Source organism: Hippoglossus stenolepis, chromosome 11, assembly GCF_022539355.2.
Source record: "Hippoglossus stenolepis isolate QCI-W04-F060 chromosome 11, HSTE1.2, whole genome shotgun sequence".
NCBI classification, from domain to species: Eukaryota; Metazoa; Chordata; class Actinopteri; order Pleuronectiformes; family Pleuronectidae; genus Hippoglossus; species Hippoglossus stenolepis.
The window spans coordinates 17,621,101-17,646,256 of NC_061493.1; the positions used below are offsets into that span (position 1 = coordinate 17,621,101).

A 25,156-nucleotide genomic window follows, 5' to 3' on the forward strand; every position below is an offset into this window, starting at 1 on the left:
CTGACTGCTCGTTACCCAGACGGCCTGTGTGGGAGAATTACATGAAAAACATCCATTTGTTCTGGGCCACAAACATTTGAAGCATCTGGAGGTTTTCAAGTTTTTTCTTCTCATCCAGCCGTTATTCTAATCATGATGAAAAGAGATGAAAGCCTCTTCATCTGTTCCTGCAGTTTCACGGTCATATATATACACGTCCTTTTTAATCCACTGTGATATAATGTAAGATATAATAGCAGGAACCTCTCACATTGTTGATCAAATGTGTCTCTGTTGATCGACGAATCTCGAATGAATTAAACTACAGCAGTGACATTGGGGAAAACAGAGATTGGCAAAGATGCAAACTAACTAAGTTCATATATTCAAGTACTATACTTGTACAATTTTGAAGCACCTGTACTATGCTACATTCTAGGGGCAAATATTATGACTCAATTACATCTGGCTTTCTTATATTTACTACAGATTCAGAGTATCAATGCAAAATAGGATGAACAAATACATTTTATTTATTATGTATTAAGTTGCCTGCAGTATACACTTATCTCATTTACTATGAATTGTTCAGTCAACAAATTGAGTTTTTAGTTTAGGGTTTTGGAAACAGATTAATTCACATTTATGGCTCATTCTTAATGATGTGTACATATGGATATTAATAACACATAATTTTTACTACTACTACTTTTACGTCTGAATACAGGTTTTCTTATCCATCCTAATAGACTATTGAACGGAATATTTCCTTCTGTTACCTAACAGAGTACAAACAGGTTTTTGTTATAAGCAGATGTTCACGATTGCAAAGCTTTAGTGACTTGAAATTGGGAAACTAGGCCACTCACTCTATGTTTTATCTCCCTCGCTGAGAAAGGAGGGTGATGTTCATTCACCTGATTTTTGGTCTGCCTTGAGAGAGGGGGGGAGAGAGGGAGGAGGGAGAGGGGGGAGAGAGAGAGAGAGAGAGAGAGAGAGAGAGAGAGAGAGAGAGATGCACGACAGCAACCAGCAGCCATCATCATCATCATCATCATCAGTCATGCAAGTTTGCAGCTCGCAGTGGGGGGAATAGGGACTCGTCTATTTTAGGCTGACCGAGTATATTTTCATACCGAGGAGGTTCATAAACAAGGAGCAGAGTCTCGGAGACGCGCAGGAGGAACAGGAGGAGCAGGAGCACCAGGATCTGATCACTCTGCGGCCGATGAGGGATTTTGTAACGACGGGATAAGAAGAGAAATGCACAGTGAGAGGAGGCTGCCGGGACGACAGGAGAGATTCATGCTCCTCATCCTCTGTCTGCAGCTGTGGCACAGGCCCATGGTGAGTGGCACGGCATGTCTGACTCGTGCGTCATGTCACTGTCATTCCGCGGAGAAAGCAGCTCAAAGTGCGGCAAAAAGTTGTGGATCAGACGAGTAGAAATCTAGTAAGAAACCGTGTGCTTTGTTCTACCTCGATGATATTTGTATTGCGACGCGCACGAGAATAGCCTCGCAATACAAATATCATTAAGCTGCTATTCTCGTGCGCTTTTTGACGCACACTCCAATGTCCTCATTTTGCCGCCAGCGCTGATTATCCATCTCCTCCCTCCTCCTGCTACCAACCAACCAATCAGTCAATCAATCAATCAATAGAAACAAGATAAATATAACTGTCTGCCTGCTCCAGATGTTGACCTGCACCATCCACCTTCTGATGTGGATTTGCAAGAGGCATGTATTTTTGGCACAAAATATCGACTTGAATTCAATTTGTGGAGGAATTCAGAGACTCTTTTATTTGTTTTTCGACTTTCAGCATTTCCGGGCGTCTTCTGAGACTTTTTGTTTATGACCCAAGGAGCCAATCTGTCAAAAATGACGCGTGTCTGTTTGCGATGTTTGTTTATTTGACTGATTTATGTCTAAATCTTCCGTCACCGCAGCACCCACTCACGCGTCATCACTCCCAAGAGAGAGAGAGAGAGAGAGAGAGAGAGAGAGAGAGAACTGAGGAGCGTCGTGTGTGTGTGTGTGTGTGTGTGTGTGTGTGTGTGTGTGTGTGTGTGTGTGTGTGTGTGTGTGTGTGTGTGTGGGCTTCACTGTAGATAACTTTGGTGTGTGTCGTGTTTTTCAGGCTGAAGCGATTCACCCGGACTGCGCCATCATCCAGCAGCACCTGAGGGCTCGGGAGATCTGCAGCCAGACGAGGAGGAGCGAGGCGCAAAACCAGAGCGACCACAGCGGTGGGTTCATGTGTGAGGCTGCTGCTGCTGCTGGGTGTGTGTGTGTGTGTGTGTGTGTGTGTCTGCAAAAGAGTTTTTATACCCACAGAGGGTTCAGATGATACATTTCTCCATGGGGGTGAATGATGTGTCTTAAAGTTTCTGTTCTGACCTTTCACCTCATTTATTTTGGTGTTTTCTTCTTCGTGGAATGATGTTTGCATGAGACGACCTCATGTTAAACTTAGTTAATTTGATGATCCACTTATGCATGTGATGCTTGTGACTTCATGTGAGAAGCCGATAGCTGTTAAAACGCAGTCACAATTTTGAGGACTCCATTTGACAGAATTAAATGCTTAAATCACATCTGCTAGAGAATTTAACTTGAACTAATATTAGTTTTTTGTTTTATTATATAGGATGTAACATGTTGTACTTTATTTCCAATTTTGGAAATACTTCACTTGAGTGTTAGAGGGTATAGTTACTAGTAACGTTTCAGATAAAAAGTTTAACATAAAACATATAATAAGTTGAAATAACACAAACCACTGTTAAAAAACAACAAAAAATAGTGATTTCCAATCTATGTGCCTTTTAATATCTAACAAGAAACCAGAGGCTGAACCTTGTCGCATTTCTAAAGCCGTGAACTCAGACATGAACTCCAGAAAATATCTGGAATATTGAGTCCGGACGAATTTCAGACTTTGACATTTAAACGAAATGTTCACCATTTTCACCAAAAAGCTCTCGAATGTCGTCGTCTTTCCAAGTTGACATCTTCATCAGTGTCTTCACGTGTATGGCTCCTCTATTTCAGCTTTGTCCCTTCTGGATTCTGGTTGCATTCTCACATGGGCTCACTTTGACAGGTGAAAAGTTCAGGAAAATATCTGGAGCATCTGACTCCGACATTTGGGTTGTCACATACATTGTTGTCGCCCCTCTGGATAATTTCAGGAAGACGTCAGGAGTTCAATGCATGCCTGAAAACAGCGTCTTAGTTGTCAGCTTAACCAAAAAACATTAGTGTGAACATTTCAGATCATCGTATGACTGTGAACCTTTCAAACTGTTTCAATCTAAACAGTTTCAGGCTCAATGAGGTAGAATTTCTCAACATTTTCACAAAACAAAATTAGATATTAGACAAAGAGTCTAAAAAGATTTTGTCGGAACTTGTTTCTTTTTTCTTTCCTCGCTCTCAAATGATCTCACGGCACTTCAGGTTTATCTCTTGATCCATTGGAACTTTGGGAACAACCATATTGGGCTTCAGAACTATGACTACAGCAGTAAAAGATCCATCTTACGCAGTTTGAACAGTAAAATGCTTACTAGTACACACACTTTAAAAACTCTACAAAACGATGACATGTACCACTTAAACTACTTTTTTTTTTGAATGCATGACTTGTTATGGAGTATGACTTCACTGTGGTTTAGGGAACTCTTCCTTCAGACTGGCATTGTGTACTGCCAATTATTTTCTCATTTAATCACTCCGTTGATTTGTATACTATAAAATGCCATGACCATCAAAATTCCCCCGATCCCGAGGGTGAGTTCTTCTGTTTTGTTAAGCCAAACCTCTTAAATCCCACACTAGTCTGTTTATTTTCCAATATGACAAAGAACAGCAGCAAATAACCACTACACGGAGCAGCGGGAGCCAGTGAAAATGTGACATTTATACTTATAAAATGTAAAATTATCAGAGTAGTTGCAGATTAACTTCCTGTCAGCTGAGATATTGACTTACTGACAAATAAGTTCAGCTCCAAGGAAGCTTTTATGTTTTGGAATCTGAATCTATAAATACACATAATCCATGTCTATATTCATGTAATGTAACTTTTCATAGCAGTAGCAGTCAGTGCCCGTGTACAAGAGATGGGGAAAGGTTAATTCTGTTACTGTTTAAAGATCTGGTGCATATACATAGAGACAATAAGAAAGAGTAATTTAAATACAGACACTGAATGTGTGGCCATATTTGGAGGATATTTCTGTTATAAGACATAAAAAAACTGCTATTTTAAAAATGCTGGATCCTCCACCTGATTCAGATCTTCTTTCATCCGTCCACAAAGTTTCATGATAATCCGTCCAGTAGTTTTTTGGTAATCTTACATGAAATCAAAGAAACCAACAAACAGACAGACAGGGTAAAAACCTTCTTGGTGGAAGTTATCAAACACAAAATATTAAATTTAAAGGAAAATACTTATAATTTACTTCACAGCTTTACTTTCAGTTCCTTTAATACTTTATTTCTAACAAACATGATCCGTTTATACAATATGTTGCACTGGTTTGGGTTGAAATGTTCAAATTAGCTCCTGATAGAACAGCTACAACATGAAAGTACAGCTTTCATGTGAGTGCATAAATAATCATCCAGTAATAAATAATACAACACTGACAGGCCGAGTACTTTTACTTTGGATACTAGATTTTGTGGCCAGTACTATACTGGAACTTTACTGACTGAGTATTCTGATAATGTGCTTAGGTTCATTTACTTTAAGTAAATGATCTAAGTACTTCAACCATCATCATTTCCACGTGTGTGACAATTAAAGTGTTTTTTATATCTTTTCTTATCTGACTGAGTGTGTGCACGGTCACAGTGACGGTACACCATGTTATCTTCATCATACACACACTGACACCTGTTCTCCCTCCTGGTGAGGCCTCACCTGCCTGTCCTCCCAATCCGACTCATTGACCTCATTAAACTCTAACGAACATGGCGTCTCGCAGAGGGGCCGCACCGCGTGTCTCCATACCACTCCGGAATACCCCCATGCGAGAGAGATGAACTTTAACATTTCCACACTGATTTGATCTTAATTAACCCTGATGACTTTGAATGCTGGAGTGACACTTTGGTGCGAGGCTGTCATTCGCTGCTTATTGCACAGATACTCGCCCTCTGATGGATTTCACTGTTGAACTGGGTGTGTTGGTGCTTCCAGCAGTGTAAAGCCAACCTGCAGGTGACATGTCATCAAGCAGGGTTGGAGAATCATGCAGAGAAGAGAAAATGTCCCCTTTGTGAAATAATAACTAACACCTGGTGGTAACGGGACCAAGCAGACGTCATACGCTGTAATCTGGTTAACACCAAGGAGGGAATGTTAAGGGGACTGTTGGTGGAGATATGATTTCTACTGAGTGCCATTGTAGGATTGCATGTGTTACCATTGAACAGAAAGACAGCAGAGAATTAAACCAGTTGCTGTTGTATGGTTGCAACAGATAAATATTCCTTTATTGACGCGTTAAGAAAAAGAAAATTCTTTCTCAATAGACAAATTGTATTAAGCCAAAAAATAACATTTTTCCTGGCACTGAAAGCCCCCCCCCCCCCATCTAAATGAACATTAAGCATAAAAAATGTAATCCCATTAAAACGTAAGAAGCCACTTAGAAAAGTGAACGAATGTCGCTTAATAAATGATCATCCACTTCCTTCCTCACCCGGGCTCTGGAAGCACTCACTCGGTGTCCACAGTCATTTGGAACGTCGGCGTTGATCCAGAATGAGGTGCCATTTAAGTGGCTGTTTGTGCAGCTTCCTCAAGAGCTGCCTTTTAATAAAAGCCTGAGAAGAGGGTCCTGTCGATGGGTGGCAAAACACTTTTGAATGAAAAGAAACGCTTGAAATTAATCATCAGCCTCTCGACACGACTGTCAATTGCGAACAGTGGCAGACGCACCAGGGAATACAACGTTGTGGTTTTTCCCCCCCACATAATTAACACAAATACAAAGATGTCGATCCCAGTGAAACCGTGTACGTTTCCATAATTCATGCATTCATTGTCACTTTTGTTATATGGATGAATGAGGACAAACGCGGAACACAGATCAAATGATTGTGCCTCTGTCTTTGATGCCTCTAATCTCATACTAACAATGAAATCTTTGCATAAGCAGGACATCGAGGATTTCACGTCACCCTCAGTTGAATGAATGACTCCAATAAATCAGCATCTGGAGGTGGGAACTCCCTGATGGGAATATTGTTCCACCACTGAACAAACAAGTCGATAGCGATACCATGAAATTTCCACAATTCTCGATACCCAATTCGATAACACGGCAAAAATTCTAAACAAAACAAAAAATCCTATTCACCTCGACACAAACTACTTCATATAAAAATATTAGAACATTGGCTATAGCCTTAAAGTGATAAATAAAAAGAAAAGACTATAAACATTATAAAACAGAAAAGTGGCATGTAGGAAAATTTCTACACACACACACCTATATACTCAAGTTTTTCACCTACATCTTTGATGTTCTTGCTGCTTTTAAATGCAACTGGTGATTTTATGGTTATGATGTGGGAACTCCGCTGCTAGGCAACCTTAACATGGGCAAGAATAGTGACATATGTACAAGTCAGCAGTCGGGTAATGTGATGCTTTAACTTTAAAGACAACGTTATAGGAGACAAAAATTAGGCCGTTGACAATATAAACAAAGAAAATTTGTACGATTTAAGTTACAGTCATTTAATGAATAAGGAACGTCATTGTCCTTTTTTAAAAACATTAGCGAACAAGTCGCAACTCGTACGTTTGGGGTTTTCAGAAATTTCAGAGGTCCGATGTCATAAGAGGATACTGTACGTGGTAGGACTCCGTTTGAAGGCAGCAGCGTATTTCAGCATATGTAGCAAGAGCAAAAACTTACATATAACTTTCAAGGGATCTCCAATTAAAAATGCATGAACATGAACATGAATGTCAACAAAATTTCCTCCATTCATGGTTATATTTCTCCCAAAACCACTAATGCCAACGTCACAGTGGTGTCACAGGAATAGTTGAGTATCTTCTGGGAATCATGAATGACTTTATTCAACGTCTCAACATCCCATCCTGTAGATTCTAAAGTGGAGCAGCAACAGCCCGACATTGTACAAAAATACAAAACCTCCCTCAAAACACCAACATGTTCTGTTTTCTATGTGAGTCGTGTAAATGTGCATCAGCTCTAGAAAATACCTTTATACATTTCTAACGATGCTACAACTTTGATGAATTCATTCATTCTCCGTTGCCCTTTACTCCACCATGACTTAATGCATCCCAACAGCCTGCCACATAAAATTTATAGAGACGCATCTGAAGTTCGCTAATTAAATCAGGTCGACCATCAACCCTCCTGTTCGTCATGTCATTAATGCAGCAGGGTCTGTGTGCAATTGGTTTTGTTTGTTCATCCCCGGCAAAGTGCCCATAAACGTTCCACTGTCTCTGCTGTGAAATCTGAAATACTACTTGGAAGCTGCCGTTGTTTTGTTTTTTTCTGTTAGGATTTGATTAAATTAAGATCAGAGCCGCATCTCGAAACCTCCCACACACAGTACGCTAAAATGCTTCTCACAAAATTTACAGTTTAGAGAGACCAACATCTGTTCGGCATTAACCACAGTGGAATAAGCACAACATCCCTTAATCCCTGGTGCCAATTATGTGAGCACAGCCATTTAGCCCTTGTAAGAAGATACTGTAAAATAATCTGCTAATCCCTAGAAGACAACACAGTTAACTGACAGTGTCTAACCTTACCCTTTATTTTGAGCGCACTACATCACTGCAAGTTTTAATTGTCGTGAATGAATTTCCCTCACACGAAGATGCACTTGACCAAGGGCGGTTTGAAAGCATTGTTTTTTGGGGTGTGATTAATTCTGGATTAACGTGGATTGAAGCCCACAACGCAGAGGGAAGATGTGTTTTATAAAATCAGGCAGTTTATTGTGGACACGCACTCACGAGGATTTTCAAAATGACATGAAACATCCTTATTCAACGCAGACACTTAATAGTTGTAACAGTTTAGGTGTAATTCACTTTCCATGTCCCAGTAAACCAAAGAGCATTTTCCTGGGACTGATTTGCCTAATATCATGCAGCCATTGTTTATGTAATCAAATATGACTGGGATTTTACATGTCTGAAAGTCAGGTTCTCTGAGGGTCCAAGCTTTCCAGGACCCCAGATTTGTCTTTACTAAAATGTATTGTGGCCCTGCAAATATATATCTGTAAATATTTTATGCTTTAATTTCACACTGCTGTAGTTCCACAAAACAAACCATGTATGATACAGAAATACAATTTCACAGGTTATTGTTTTGTGCAGATTGAAACAAGTTGTTCTTCCTTGGTAGTTTTTGGGGCAAAACAAGTACTGGTGATAGCATGTTGTAGCTGGTTAGAGCTACTGGGGTCACTCGACATTAAACACAAGGACATGTATATAAATAATAAAATAAAAGCCAACCATGCAAGCTTACGTAACACAATTTGCATCAAGTAACTGAATAAACACTGGAGAACATCCAGGAATCATCACCCAACCTCATTATCATTAGTTAAACAATGTCAATCTCATTGTAATTATTCATATAGAGAAAAACTATAAATTATACAAATTAACTAGGGACTGTATATTTAAACATGTATTCTATATGCACACTCAATATGCACATTATTAGGGACACCTGTACACCTGCTTTTCATGCAAACAGCCAATCACGTCGCAGCACAAATTCATGCAGATGCAGGTCAGGAGTTTGATGCTCACATCAAACATTTAGGATGTAGAAAAAAATGTGATCAGGATTTTAATCAGTTGGATTCCGGCGAGGCCTTTTATGAGAGCAGTGGAGATCTGAAGGGGAAAAACATGGAGGGGAGGCGGGTGTGACACAGTAAGCCCGAGATGAAGAGCGTATTCGAATGGTAAACAGTCAATGACCCAAATGCAAGTTTTAATGTGGGTTAAGAGCGTGTACAAACTGGCTTTTTCTCAGCTTGAGCCACCTTGGCATGAAGACCTCTGGGAAATGACCGTAGGTGGACAACAAGTGGCACCAACCTTTAAATAGAAAAAAGAAAAGCAATGTGTTAGAGTTTTGGAAACTGGAAAAACCCAGCATGCTTCTTTTCCCACACACTGATTGAGAATAATGCATGAATAAATGTGATAAAATATACGACAGCCTGGGCACAGAGCGGCATCCTGCTGAGTTAAGAGCAGGGATCCTGATTTCAGCTGGAGACCGGCTGTGCTGATGTTTTTACTCAGAAATCTCTCCTGGTTCTTTGAAACTTTTTTTTTTTACATTCCTGGAAACTTATAGTGCCCTGAGGAGTTTCCACTTTTCATTTTTTTTTTCTTTTTAAAAGGAGACATTTCTCTCTGCAAAAATTATTTGACATTTATTTTGGTCTCACTTCAGCCTTGAGGATAAATGAAAAGGGAAAAAACCTCCTTGCGTTGCTTTTTCTTATTCACTTCATCACTGCTGTTTACATCTGTGCAGCATGGATGAAGATGGCTTCAGATATTTGCACTGACACGTTTATCACCATGATTAATGAGTATCAGATGTGAGTCACTACGTCCATTCTTTCGTTAACTCTCTCTTCAAACCTGCCACCTTATCTCCTGAGACCACGTCCGAGACACAAAGCAACAACGCTGATATGCAAATTACAGAATCTGATAAAATGTGGGACAGAAGACTGCTGGACTCTGGATCAAACCTGTCAGCTGCTTTCATGCACTTGAATAGATTTATTATGTCGGAATTAATACAAATATGCTCATTTGGTTACAGGAGAAGAAGAAGGTAACCAGGTCGCCTGTTTGCACTGGTGGAAGAAGTACTCAAACGTTTTTACTAAAGTAAAAGTACAAATAAATAAGCAAAATGTGCTCAAGTCAAAGTAAAAAAAAAACACATACATTTTTCTTGTGACATTTACAGTGAAAAAGTAAATGTACTTCTCTCCACTGGTTTGAAAGGCTGCAGAGGTCGGCTGAAATGTTTCTACCTTGTTCTCTATAGATTTAACAGCAGGACGTATGGGATGCTGTGAGGAACTCATTCATTGTGATACTATATAGAGACATTTAATTGACATGCTGCTTCCTTTGTCTGTGACCGTAGGGTGTAAAACCGAGTGGGACGAGATCGGATGTTGGCTGAGAGCTGACGTCGGGCAGGTGGTCAACGTATCCTGCTCTGAAGTCTTTCAACACTTTTCCAGCAGTCAAGGTTTGTCTTGCTGAGACTGAGTTGACACGGAAACACAGAATAGAACATCTAGTTCCCTATTACTCAATCAATCTGGTCGTTGAAATACAGAAGATAATGTAGAAGCCCACTTTTCTTTCTCAAAGTATAATTATATGTTCTGTAAAATCTTCAGCACAGATGCTCTAATGAGGGAGCATGAATTTTTCATGTATGTTTGTTGGCGAGAGAATACAGTCGCCTATATGTGCTCTGGGAGATTTCTGGCTGAAGAAATTGTTTGGAATCTTGTCTTCAGGGTTCACACGTCACAATTGGACGACCTCTTAGGCTGCTGTTCCCAGAGATAAAGTGCTGATGACACCAAGAGAGACACGTTCTTAGAGTTACAATAATAGAGTCATGAGAAGTATTTTACATTTAGATTTAACATCTTTTTAAAACAGGCGTCTAGAGGAAACATGTACATTTTGTGTAAATTTATTCTTCACCTATGGTTTTAATTGTGTTCATAGGACAGGAGGTACATTTTCAAAATATGGAAACCACCTTCGCCACCTTCTCAAGACATACGGACATTATAAATAAATTAAATACATTTTAGTTTGTGCTGTATGACCCTAACAGGATTGCCATTGTAACAGGATCATTAAGGGAGGTTAGGTCAGGATCATTAAGGAATAATGTTCTTTCCTCCTTTAGCTTGATGGAAATCCTGGCTCATTACGATGTGAATTGCAGATCAACTCAAACACAGCAGAGTCTGAACTCTGCACATTTCTGCTCAGTTCATAGCAAAGGCAAAAAGACCACTGCTGTCCTACAAAAAAATGCTCAACAGTCCAGCTAACGCCTGCATTGGTTATATAGAGTTTCAAGGGACTTTAGGGGCTTTAGGCAAAAGGGTCCTGGGGCCACGACATCGAACCAAATCGACCCTCCCTGCATGTTAAGTGCAAACCCCCACCATCTTCCCAGGCACATCATACACACACATTTAGACATTCTAGCCTTTAACCAAACCTCTAATGAAGCATTCACACCAAGCGCAAAGCCACACGAAAAAAAATCAATGCAAAAATACAGATAGACATCTCACGAGACACGATAGACACAGAGAGGCGGGAGGGAAGCATGGAAGAATGAAACAGGTTCTGGCACCGACCCAAGCTAGCACGTCATTAAACTAGCGCTGGAAACGGCACCATTCCAGACAAGGCTTCTTTGCTTTGGCTCCTTCCACAACAGGTACAACGCAGCGTTTGTCGTCACTTTAACCAGTAACTCCTCTCCTCTTTTCTGGAGGAGAATTGGCGAATATTCGTGGGTTGTGTTTACTGGTAAAGCGATGGGAAAATTTGCCTCGCGTTTGGTGTGAACACAGCACAAGATTATGAAGTTTTGGCACGGGGCATTGTTAGGGGATCTCTAATCATTTTGTCATCGCAGTCTCCTGTACGCAGCTGATCATGGAAATTGAGGAGATTCTAACAAAACTGTAAACATGTGAGTGGGCTGGGTTGTAATCAGACATTTCCCGGCGGTGGCCTTCTTTGCCTGTACCCTCTCACAATCCCTATAGACAAAGTAGTGCACATGCCGATCCGGCAGGCAACCGCCTCCTGACACCTGCTGTTTCCAAGTGGACGTTAACCAGGAGTAAATGTCAGTAGACATGAACGAGGACATGAAAGCCTCAAAGGTTTTCTGACTGAGAGCACTAATGGAGTGAAACGGTCCCAGAGAGGAAATGACAACTTTCCATTGCAGCGTAGCCGAGGTGTGTAGAAGGAAAGTATATGGGGGGAAATCTGTCTTATAGATGAGAAGATAAACGTAATTAGATCATTTTAAGACGGAACATACGGCAGTTTGAAGCAGCTGGTTCTTAAGAACAAAGAGGGTTCGGGGTTTCTATCAGAACTAGACAAATTAAATATTACGACTGTGACTCCTGTTTCCTAAAGTGAGGCCACACAGGGACTTTATATCCTTTATTGAGCTTTTCCATTTATCACACTTTTTAGGAATCCAGGAAACCTTTAGGAACACAACTTTGACCAAAGGAAGCCTACATTCTCTCATTCTCAGCTTTTTAACATCCGGATTTCCTGCAGCATTTCCAATGTCAAAGGTGTCCTGAAAGATGGTGTCCAGATGTTGGTGGTAATTCCATAATGATATTACAGTGGCAATGGAATCAAGAAAATGAACTACCTGGCGAACGGACAACACATCAACGTCAAACGCAAATCAATGTTGAGTATAAGTAGATACAGCCCTGTGCTTTATCTGGTAATTTAACATCTCTTTAACATCTGCTTTAAACTTGTCTTTGTGCTCTGTCGGCCTCAGCCATCCTTTCATGAAAGTCAGATAAAGTTCAAGAGGTTTAAGAAATTTTGTGGCATATTTAGTCAAAGAACTGTTCTGGTTGGATGTTAAAATATACGTGCATATGTAAAAACTGAAATTGCACCTTGTCTGAAGAAAAGCAGATTGATTGCCCCTCTGATTAGACTGCACGCTGTAGAAGGAAACTCTCTGCAGCGGTGAGATCATGTGAAGGTCTCACCGTCTCCTCCCTGTCTGCTCCCACACCAGGGTATGTTTACAGGAACTGCACTGTTGACGGCTGGTCAGAAATGTATCCACCCTACGAGGAGGCCTGCGCGTTCACTGAAGAGCCCGAATCTGAGGTACACCGACACGGCCGCTGTAATCACGCCAATCAGTTAAGCTTATTCATATTGTTTCTGCTTCCTCTCCGCTCTTCCTCCCGAGCTGCTTCCTTTTCTGCACAACCCCATTTGTAGGATTAGTGGAAGGACAAAAACAAAAAACAAAAAACAACAATCGGGATGCTTTTGTTTTGGTTCAAGACGAAATATAAATGATTCAGGAGAAGTTACACAGTCCTAAAATATATAATTAAAAGTGATTTTTTTTTTGTATCTCCTCAAATGTCTGTCTCCGTTTTCTCTGTCTCCAGATGAGTTACCTCTCAACGTTCAGACAGGTTTACACAGTGGGTTACGCCACGTCTCTCATCTCCCTCATCACAGCCATCGTGGTGTTGACGGCCTTCAGGTGAGACCAGAAAAAGCACACAATGTCCTAGATACACACTCAGAGGACAATAAATAGGCTAAACAACTAGAACGCTCCCTCGTCCCACATTAGTGCAACTATGATCCAAAGCATGTATGTTTACTGTGGTGGAAACTGTATCTTACAATTAATTTAAAAACCCATATATTCCGTTGTAGACATTTTTTATCAGTAAAGAGAGATTCAGGTTTATTAATCCACCTTCATCTTCTGATTGTCTCGTGAAATATTGATCTACAACAAACTAGGATGTCACTCAGTAAAGTGCAAACCTCCGCCAAGGCCCAACAGTCCACATCAAAATTGTATTTGTTCTTTCCTGACACTTCCACCAAGTTTCATGATAATCCCTTAGGCAGTTTTTGTGTAATCTTGTTTACAAACAAACAAACCAACCACACAACAAACAGAAAAGGTAAAAATGCAAAGCGTTTAGGAGGGAATATCGTGTAAGAAGCTGTGCAGCAACCTCAGGATGAGTGTGCATCTCCGAGCACAATTTATTGAAAAATGTCACGATATTATAAATAGAAATGGAGATTTGCTTATCGGTAAAAGACGGAGGCGACGTGAAGTTTGCTCCTGTTCCAGGTGACACGTCCCTGACAGCTGGCGTAAAGAACGAGATGAGACAAAAGTCGGAAAAACTTGTAACTTCATACAAATGAGAGCAGAATTTGGCTGGAGGCTCTGCAGCGACCGAAAAAGTGAAGCAGCAGCGGCACCAGAAGTTCAGTCTTCACATGAACGTCTGCGGAGGAGAAAATCATTACTGCTGTTTCTCCAGATTTTGGACAAAGAGAGAACAAAATACAGAATTTCAGAGAAGGATCCAAATACAAATCCAGATTAAATGAATGTGGTTTCATAAGGGGACTGTCCTTGGAGGATGTATGAGCTCTATTGAGTGACATTCTAGTTGTATTAGTGGAGCTCAAAGACCTTAAATTATTATATTAATGTGGCTGTTCACATCCATTGAGGCATCAGTAGTGAATCTTAAAGAGGCTGGTTGTTAAGTGTTACTGTATGTGACCTCTTTCCAGAAAGTTCCGCTGCACCAGAAACTACATCCACATCAACCTCTTCTCCTCGTTCGTTCTGAGAGCCAGCGCCGTTTTCATTAAAGACACGGTGCTGTTCGCCGACGAGACGCTGGATCACTGCTCCGTGTCCACGGTGAGTTGATTATTTGTTTCCATCACGAGGGAGACTTCCACATCTGGAACGTGATCGAGTTATCGGCGGAAATAGAGGAGTGAAAGAGAGGGACTGCCACTGTCTGTGAAATCACCTCATTAGTGGACAAGACCGATGGAGCCTTATGCAGAAGTTACAACATGATTTAAACATGTTTCACAAAGTGGATGAAAAAAACACGTGTCCAGTGTGTTTTTTCTTTTGATCGTGTGAATGAAATATTATCAGTCCATATGTTCTTTGTCTTTTTATAACAGAATGTAAAGGAAATCTTAATTTAAATCAAAATGAAACAAATTTTATCTGTTCTTCTCATCGCCCTCTTAAGAGAACAAGTTGCGTAATGATTCACCTGCCAGACTGTGTAATGACACACTCTGACTCAGTTACTGCACCGTGTGTCTCATTGTACAAGTAACTTTGCTTTTCTTCGTGTCCTCTCTAGATCGCGTGCAAGTCCGCCGTGGCTTTCTTCCAGTTTAGCATCCTGGCCAATTACTTCTGGCTGCTGGTGGAGGGCATGTATCTGCAGACCCTGCTCGCCCTGACTTTCGTCTCCCAGAGGAAATACTTCTGGTGGTACATTCTGATTGGATGGGGTGAGTGGAGGGGTGGCTCTGGGTGGCAGGCTCATAGCAGATGGTCGGATGTGTGAAAAAATAAGAAAAGAAAAGAAAAGAAAACCATCCATCAAAACTACAATAAACTATTTTACAAGAAAATAGCCTCATGACCTGAACCAAATATGTTCTGTTGTCTTTTGGTAAAAATGAGGTGTTCACTAAAATGCAGGTTAACACAACACATAATCTCTGTTATAAGGGGGGGGGGATATTAAACACCCAGTATTCTTTTTTAAATATTTTGTGTGAGCCATTCATTCAGCAAAAGATTTTTCTTTCATTGACATCAAAAAGCTCAGTCTGGGAGCCAGATGAGGTGACGTCAGATTCACAGTCTCAGATATAAACACCAGAGGGGATTGAATGAAGCTTTCAACATGAGACATTTTTTTATTGTCACTTTTGTCATAGTTAAATAAAGGTTTTGTTGGACACTGATTTAGCACCGCACACACACACACACACAACAAAAAAGATGATGTAACAGAACCAGTCATTTTTATGGCAAAGCGCTTTTCTTCCTTGTCAAAACCTGGTGCCTACATTGCCCACAATGCAACTTGACGGCCAGTTGGAGATTGTGTTGTGTTAGCGTTGAGGGAACATGTTCGTTCACCCAACAGACACAGTGATGCAGTGCATTTTGGGAAATCAAGATGTATACTCCTGCTTTTGTCGTTTAGTGCATTAGTCACATGTTCCCCGTTTGTTGTATTTCAGTAAATTCACGTGATCTCGTACCATTGTCTTGTCTCTTGTTGATAGATTATCACATGTGGGTTGAAGATCTGTTTCTAGACTAAACTTCTCTTGTTTCCTCATCGCTTCCTTTGTTTTTTCTGATGTCTTTTGTTTCACTGAGCTGTCCGCGGATGCTTAAAGGGTTTTCTATTTGTGTTATATAGTGTTGCTCAGTTTTCCACCGGCTTCCTATTCCCATACCATTTACGTTTTCCTGTTTGTGACGTGTTCTCCTCTTGTGCGCTTCCCGGCTGAAGTTGCACAGCCTCTGCCTACCAAATTTCTACAGTGCATTTCAGCCACTGAGGCCCAAGGTGACACCTACCAGCTCTGTTAAGTGCAGCAGTGTAGGTGAGAATCGGTGCCACAACTGTTGTGATGTTGTGAAGACATGTGCAGTTTACAAAGCTACAGTAAAGGTATCTACAAGCAGAGGTCATAGTGTAAGAGTCAAGTGCTGCGTTCACAAACAAATGTAAAACAACAAGATTTATAATCAGGAGATAGTTGGACCTCAAATGAGATGTGACGGCAGGATGTCAGCTTGAATCAGATTGTGTCAGACAGCAGAACCTGGAGGGTAAAAGCAGCGGCTGTAGTTGGCAGCAGTCTCATTAGAGAATAGCTGGTTCCTCAGCAACCGGGCTGACATGATCCTTCCAGTACAGAGGTGTTGGGAGTTTTGTGTATCTATCTAATAATTCCAGAAGTCTCTGTCTGTCCGTATGTAGCTCACATATCTAGAAAATCATTGTGTGTTGTTAAGGAAGTGCAGGGTCGAATTTGGAGACTGGATATGTTCAACATTAATAAACTTTCCACAACGGGTGCATTCACGTCAACCACAACGACAACTGACTCTACAGTTTGGAGTTGTGTGTCCTGAGTTTAGCTTCATCGAACTTTGAATAAACCGGTGAACAGTTCTGCAGAGTGGGTCGTCAACAATGTTCTTAATTTCTCAGGGAATAATTCGGGATTATTTATTGTTGTATTAATGCAATTTGGTGTAGATCTAAATAAAGGTCCAGATTGCTTGTGGTTTCACATGAGAACTGTTTGGCTCTATTGAGTGACATTCTAGTGCAAACATATAACTGAGATAAATCTGTAAATAAATATTGCTGTGCTGAGTATCTCTGTTTGTTGCAACCTGACAGCGTGTGTGAATATATCAGTGGTGTTCACTCAGCATCCAGAGTGGCTCTGATGTTTCTTATCAGCATCTTTTCCGGTTTGTACAGTGATTCTCTCTCTCTCTCTCTCTCTCTCTCTCTCTCTCTCTCTCTCTCTCTCTCTCTCTCTCTCTCTCTCTCTCGTCTCCTGCTTTTATCCTGTGTCTGTTTCTTCTTTTGGCTTTGAGACGCAAGTGGGACACAGATACATTTGATTCACAGAGTTTTATACGTGCCTAACAACATTTTCGTAAAATATGCAGTAAACATGTGAGTGGGCTGGGTTGTTGTTAATTTTACTCGACAAATGCAGATCGGATGAATAATGTATCTCTGTTCTTACGTCGCAGGGCTTCCGTCAATCGTTCTCATACTTTGGGTGTTGACCAGATTCTTCTATGATGACAGAGGGTACGATATATCACGTTATTATATTTTATTTAATATTATAAAAAATAAAAAAACACGAGAATAACTTTTCACGTGATGAAATACATGTCAAACAGAACTTTACTTTGATTGCAGCATAATTTTTTAATAAAGTCTCATCTGGCTTAAATTGCAGCTGCTGGGATGACAACGACAGTGTTGGTATTTGGTGGATTATTAAAGGACCAATAACAGCCTCGCTGCTGGTGAGTGGACAGTTAATAAATATTCTACCTGACTAACAGACTTGTTACCTCAACCCCAAGATATGAGTTAACCACTGCTAATATTTCTCTTATACATGAGTTCCAATCATTTTAACACATGTGGTACCAAAGTGAGAGTGTGTGTGTTGGGAGGTAGTTATCATTTGGGTAATTGTGTGTGTATCTCTACCAGGTCAACATAGTCATATTCGTCAATGTGATCCGGATTCTGGTCCAAAAGCTGAAATCAACAACCATGGCCGGGAACAGCGACACTGGACATTTTATGTGAGTCACAACAAACATATCTGGACATTAAAGTTGCCAGAGACACGTCAGTTAATGAACAGATTACTTGCAATAGATGGTTGTACACGAGATACTGAGGAAAAAGTCTCTGCTGTTTGATGGAACTCTTACAGAAATCTATCAGCAACAATGATTCTGCTACCAGAGCCAACTCCCTCTTAATAAACACACGGGTCAGTAAAGTCAGCGGCACCTAAAGCAACAGGGAAGTAAGAGGAGTTTGAGGAGCAGACAGCAAACAGTGTGGACACCTCAGAGATATGACGTACACCAGAATGAGCAGGCAGACAAGCGGCTGATAACACATCTGATTGTGAGGATTAACAGAAGCAGGACATTTCATTCAAAAATCTGGGGGAAATGCTGCAGAGAAAGTGAAACAATGTTCCTGGATCCGCCTGAAATATTCGGATCTGCACTAAAATGTAATGATATCCTTCCACCAAGATTTGTGATAATCCATCCAGCTGTTTTTGTGTAATGCTTCAAACTAACAGACAGACAGACAGACAGACAGACAGACAGACAGACAGACAGACAGACAAATAAAATTAAAACATAACCTCCTTTGCGGACGTAATTACTTGGATTTATATGGCTCCTTTCAAGGAAGCCAAGTCTGCTTTACCGAGTAAGTAAAAAGGAAGACAAAGAAAAGTAATATATAAAACCATTACAGTATGTTATCCTGTCATGTTGGTAAAAGGCCATTTATGCTCTTTCAAAATACACAAATATAATTCTGTAAAATGCATATGGGAAAAACACATAATGACCAAAAGTTGAAAGAAAAACTTTGCAGTCAACTGCCAAATGTGCAGCAATAGTAAGAAGAAGACCGACGAACGAGGGGGAAACTCGCGCGGTGATAAAATCATTATTCAAGATTGCACTGAAGTGATGAGCGTGTGGCTTCCTGTGTCTTTGATGTCTGCCTGTGAGCAAACGCCTCACGAGAACAGACACGTCTTTCCCCTCAGTTCTTCTTTTGTAAGAGAAATACTGAAACCAGGGTCATACGTGATTATTCACAACATCATTTCAGGTAGAGTTCGTTTGTTAAAGGCCAAAAGTTGAGGGATTAATTTGACCCTTTGATCTATTTAAAGAGAACATAAGATTCTGACTTGAGAAGATCAGCACTCGCAACACAATGCTGACGTGAAAGAATCAGCTAACATGAATGTACACTTTTTTATTTAAATGATAAAACTTTTTTGCTGGTGACCATCAATGGGGCAAACGAGTTCAATGATCAGAATTAAATTTAAGAAATTAAATTGGGAAATTATTGCATCACAAATGGACAGCAGTTTATTCTAAGAGTTTACTACGGAGAGGAAGTTACCTGATTATTTTTTTTCAGTTTAACAGAGAAAACATTGTATGTATGAATCTGCAATGTTGAGCCCAGAAATCCGGCTTCTCCTAAAAGAATTCCACCTGCATTTTTGACCTTTGGCTGCTGCAGATTCCAGCGTCGCTGAATTAATCCACCGCGAAGGGACTTAAAAATAGCAACCGATGCCAGAAATAGATTTCTCCTCCATCACCGTGGGACAGGATTATTCTACCGGTCCAATGAATGTTTCACACTTTCAAAAACTTCATCTGTGTCTTACAGACCTCAATCAGTTTCGGGCGGATCTGTGATGTTAACACAAAAGCACAAATCCCAGGTCTGACAAAAGACAGGATCAATCCTATTACAGGCTTTAAAATAAGCCTCAGGTTTTTTTGTATCCCTAAACTTTTAGCTGCCAAGGCTGTGATGTTATTTCTGATCAAAGTGATTATTTTGGTTTTTTGAATAATCAGACGCCAGACAAGTATATTGTCAAGTCTTACAAAGTGCAGATTGACTTAGCGGCTTTGAATCTGATCTGAGTGTCAGGGAACCAAAGAAAATGTCAGGAGCTAGATTTACTGCTGTTTATTGATCTTTGATAAACTGACTAATGTCAGAGACGCATGTTTTAGGTTTTATTTACTTCCACATAAAAATATATGTAAAAGGGGGTTGAATGAAGGAGAATTGCCTAAAATCCCTTTGGGGGCTTCATATATGTCTCAATAGCTGCATTTAAACACATAATAACGTGTCCTATAAACACCCATCTACTACATAAGTAAAGTGAATCAGACAATCTGAGACTAGAAGACTAGGAACATACAGAAAAATAGTTATCATAAGAAAAATAAGGGAAATAATCACCAATAAGGACAATACAATATGCTGTATAGACCCACTGTATAGTATGAAAGGCCATAATACTGATATGACAAAAGAAAACATTCATTGGACCTTATAGACAATCGATAAAATTGGGTTAAATTAAAAACGTTTATGGGCAGATATCTCCATTCATTAGACCCTACGGGAACGGCGACATATTTGGACATCACTGATCTTTTTTAAACTAAGCTCTGAAGCACAATTGTGCATTTTGACAATTTGTTCCACTACCCTGACCGGCCTGATGGAGGAATGGTGCATTTTCCTGTGTTTTGCCTTGTCTGACACTTAAGACTGTGTAATTACTTTCTATAATTAATGGCAAAGTGTTGACTTTTATAAAAGCTGTTACATCATTACCTGGAGTCTAGTCTGTGTTCTTTCTTTCATTCTGCTGTTTTTGGCTCTCCACAGGAGGCTGGCTAAATCCACCCTGTTCCTCATTCCTCTGTTCGGGATGCACTACACCGTGTTTGCCTTCCTGCCTGAGAACACCGGCGTCGCTGCCAGACTCTACATCGAGCTGGGACTGGGCTCCTTTCAGGTAACAGACAAAAGAGGAAGGAGCAGAATAAAAGAGCCCAGATGCACAAATCACAGAGAGTGTGTATTACTTACAGTCGGCTGCTCTCAGGATAGGCATCTTCTTCACAGCAGGCATTTTGACTGTAGGTGCAGCATGTGTTTCTAATAACATCAGTCGGTGCTTTGTTCTGTTCAGGTGTGACACTGAGCCAGCACACAATAATAAGCCATTATTATTTCTATCTCTCACATCTGTGCTTTTCCTCCTGTGAAAGGACGAAATGAAAATAATAGTCTTCATCAGAAAAAATGCATTACTCGAGGGAGTGGTGGGGTTTGTGGTCTGCACCTTGAATGTATTTTATTTGTATAGAGCATTATTATAATATACACCATCTCAAGGCAAGACCTTGAAAATGATAGAGAAACCCAACAGATCGCACAATGAGCAGCACTTTGTCGACTGTGGAGAGGAAAAACTCCCTCATTAACTGGAAGGAACCTTTGGCAGAACCTGACTCAGTGTGGGCGGCCATCTGCCTCGACCGGTGGGGGTGAGCGGAGAAAAATGGGGGTGAACGGAGAGATGGGTGAAAAAGAGGGGAGAGAAGAGAAAGAGAGGGAGAGAGAGAGGGAGAGAGAGACCAGGAACAGTTGTGCACCATCAGGTTGTCTCTAAACACAACCTGTCTGCCTGATCTTCAGCCATGTGTGTCTCCCCCTGGTCTTCAGCCAGGCAGACAGGTTGTGTTTATCACAGTCCTGATTTATTGATGGACACGAAGAGAAAGTGTCTCAGAAAGAACTTAACAACCCTACTTTTAAGCTGGCAATACTTATAACTTCCTAAAAATGTAAATAAGCAACCATTTATATCTTCGGGAAAAGTCACTGCATTGTGCCGGCTGGCTAATAGAAATGAGACGGACCATATATAGAAGTGAAAATAACCATTTAGGTTATTTGTTTCTGTTTGATTGATCTCTAAAAAAAAAAAAAGTTCTTTCAATAAAACACATTTTACACACATTTCATGTCTCGACCTTAATATGCCCTTAAAATTGAACTGAATTGAATTCCCTTTATTTTGGTTCATTCATTTCTTGCCATGGATTTTGTGAAGCACGTTGTAACCTTGTTTAGATAAGTGCTTTAGAAATAAAGTTATTATTTCTCTTTTGGGTAAAGACATTATTTTTTCGTCCCTGTCTCTTGTGTTGCAGGGGTTTGTCGTGGCGCTCCTTTACTGTTTCATGAATGGAGAGGTAGGTGGATGTTTGAGATACATAATCCATCAAACATTTAACATAGCTGATTTTTAAGAAAGTTCACCTTACACAAATATAGTTGAGAAATATATGTATAAATATATATACAGTATAACTCTTATTATTTCACACGTCTTCATCTTCAGGTCCAGGCAGAGCTGCGGAGGTGGCTGTGGAAGTGTCACAGTCAGAATCATCTGACCCCAGCCAAGAGAAGTATCACTCAGATCACAATCCGAAGCCAGAGGGGGCTCGGGCAGCCTCCCTCTTGTGGCAACATCTCCTCTGTATGACTTTAGAGGCTGCCCATCAGAAAGGCAGAGACTAAAGCTAAAATTGCTGTTGACATCAACTCAAAAACGCCTCTGTGAGAACACCAGACTATAACAAACACTGCTGAGCGACTGAAGACATGTGTCAGGATGCTTTTCATCAGCTGACGCTGCGGGGACGGTACACCACATGCTGTGGGCTCTCCAACAAAAACCCAACAAACGGGAACACTGGTGCTTGATCTGGAACTGTGTCACTGTGCAAACATGAGACCACAGTGGAAACGGAGGTGACGGAAACACTTTCACGTGGTTTTGTTTACAGTTTGAACTACATGGGTACAATACGAACAAATGTGGAGCGATAGCTGGGGAAACAATGCATGTTTGAGCTTGGCTGAATTACGTGAAACCGAGCTTGACTTGCCCAATGGACTTGTCTAACTGTTACAGGAGCAGTTACGTTAACTGAAAGTATGTGTCTGACTTCTTTTTACTAATATTTTAATTGATTTTTGTGCAGCTGCATGAGAGAAATCTCCCAACACAAAGATTCAGAGGAACTTCAGCAGGTGTATTTAAGTGTGAAGCTGCAGTTTGTTGGTACATTGTGTCTTAAAACACTTCTTATTTGTAGGAGTTGTCTGCTTTGCTGAGCCATCTTTGAAGAGTGTATGTGAACATTTATGGCATTGTTTTCTTTTTATCCGTCAATTTTTTATAATATATGTTTGTATTTGCTGCACTAGAGGTGAGTGGTACGGTGGTACAGTGGTTAGCACCGCTGTCTCCCAGCAAGAACGTACAGAGTTTGAACCTGCTAGAAAGACGGGACCTTTCTGTGCGGAGCCTGTGCCTCCGGGTACTCCAGGCTCCTCCCACAGTCCGATGACATGCAGAGCATTTCCACTGATGCAACGACAGCATCTTAACTTGTTTATAAAGTTCATGATTTGCGGCACATTTGTGTTGCCCAGAGTTGATGAAAGCAAAGATTTAAAACAAAAAAAGTCACGAGAATATCTGTCTTATAATTGAAGTTCTATGAACACAGGTTGGACTTTTTAACAGCGTTTATTTGGGATGAGAAATAGCAGCAGTTGTAGCCTCTATGTGTTCAACTTTTTTTTAATTCCTCCTTTGAACATTGACATTTATACAAACAGTCTTTATTGAATGGAGAGAGATTTATGCCGTGATATTTCAATTTCAAGGACTCATTGGACATTTTGGAAAATACACTTATGCGGAGCTTAACGAATTGATTAATACCACTTTAACATTGGTATAATGTATAGGAAGCTACAGCGGCACGTTAGCTTAGCTTGTCAAAAAGGTAACAAGATTGTTAGTTTTCTAATTAGCAAGTTCTATCTGGTTTAATTCAATCTTCACAGGAAAAACTGCTGTAGACTCATATTTACCATAAATACTTGAGTGGTATTTATCTGCTCATACACTTAGAAAGAAACCAAATGTGTGTACTTTCTCTAAAATCCTAACCAAATTTACTATGACAAAATGCACTTGTAAGTGGTCTTAATGTGTATTTAGAGTGTGCCTCGAATTATATGGTGTGGTGTTGAGTACTGTCAAGATATATGTGTAAAGTTTAGGTTACTTTAGATGGAATCACTGGAAAACCCATTCAAGATTTTTTTGATAGGGATGCACCAGTGTCATGGCTGATATTGACCTTATTAAGCAGATTAACAACAAAATGTAAAAATGTATACATCGTTTTTTATGGTTTCTTGTTGAACACAGCTGCAAAAGTGACAACGCAAAATGCAAAGGCCACAACACAACTTAACACAACAGAAATACAACCACAACGGAAGTGATTGACAATGTTGATTGAACAAACAAAGTAACTTACTGTTAACGAGTCGGACGTAGATCGTGGAAACCAAGCGGCAACTTCCGGGACTGCGAGAGGAAGCCGATGCGGTAGTACAAAAATCTGCAGTTCACAGAGTGGCCACTTGGGGCTGCGTCCAAGAGCAGGTCCATCCCACCCGAAAGTCGGTCACCGCATAAAAGGAGGTGCTTGATTATTAGGAGTGTTACGGTACAGGTGCCTGACAGGTCCAAAAATAATCAATACACCTGTACTGTAACACCTCGAATAGACCAGCATCACATTTTAAGAGGTGACTGACTCTTAGGGTTTTTCACCGTATCCACTAACGACGGCTCACTGGAACCATTAAATTGAATTGAACTGACCATTAAAAGGAGCAAAAGTAAGTCTTCTCCTTTAATGGACTACATCCGTTGTCACTCACTTCCATTGTATAGATTTTGTTGTTGTGTTGTGTCTTTTGTAGTTGTGTTTTCCGTTAATGTGCTTGTGTGAGACGTCTCGGCCAAAGTAACTTTGAGACTTCACAACACAACTTATCATATATCATTATAATAATGATGAATAAACCTCATAAATACAATTTCAATCAAACCCCAAAATGATGTTGAACACATCTTTACCAAAAGTTTAGTTTAACAGTAAGTTTTTACATTTTAGCAAAATATCACTGCTATCAGAGTTCAGATTGCTGCATCCTTAGATTTATTTTTGTTGTCAACTATGAATAATGCACTGTTGTGTAACTTTAAGCACTTTGACTGTCGTCAGTGCACAATATGTTTTAATGTTGCACTTTATTTTACATTAAACACTTTGTCTTTTTCATTGTGCTTCTCGTGGAGCTGGTGAAGGTTGGCGCACTGAAATAAATGATGAATTTCATTTCACAAACGATAAAGGCTCTGT

At 40.3% G+C, this 25,156-nt stretch overlaps 1 protein-coding gene across 1 annotated transcript; it reads left to right on the plus strand.

Annotated features, from left to right (window-relative positions):
- The first annotated feature begins 1,026 nt into the window (after nt 1–1,026).
- Nucleotides 1,027–25,137, plus strand: ghrhra (growth hormone releasing hormone receptor a). Its single transcript, XM_035169452.2, has 13 exons — nt 1,027–1,326; nt 2,125–2,233; nt 10,202–10,309; nt 12,893–12,987; nt 13,281–13,378; nt 14,446–14,578; nt 15,045–15,198; nt 17,489–17,549; nt 17,704–17,773; nt 17,967–18,061; nt 20,733–20,862; nt 22,067–22,108; nt 22,258–25,137. Exons 1-13 carry the CDS (start codon nt 1,243–1,245, stop codon nt 22,402–22,404), a joined length of 1,326 nt encoding a protein of 441 aa, XP_035025343.1. The 5' UTR covers nt 1,027–1,242; the 3' UTR covers nt 22,405–25,137.
- The last annotated feature ends 19 nt before the right edge of the window (nt 25,138–25,156 follow it).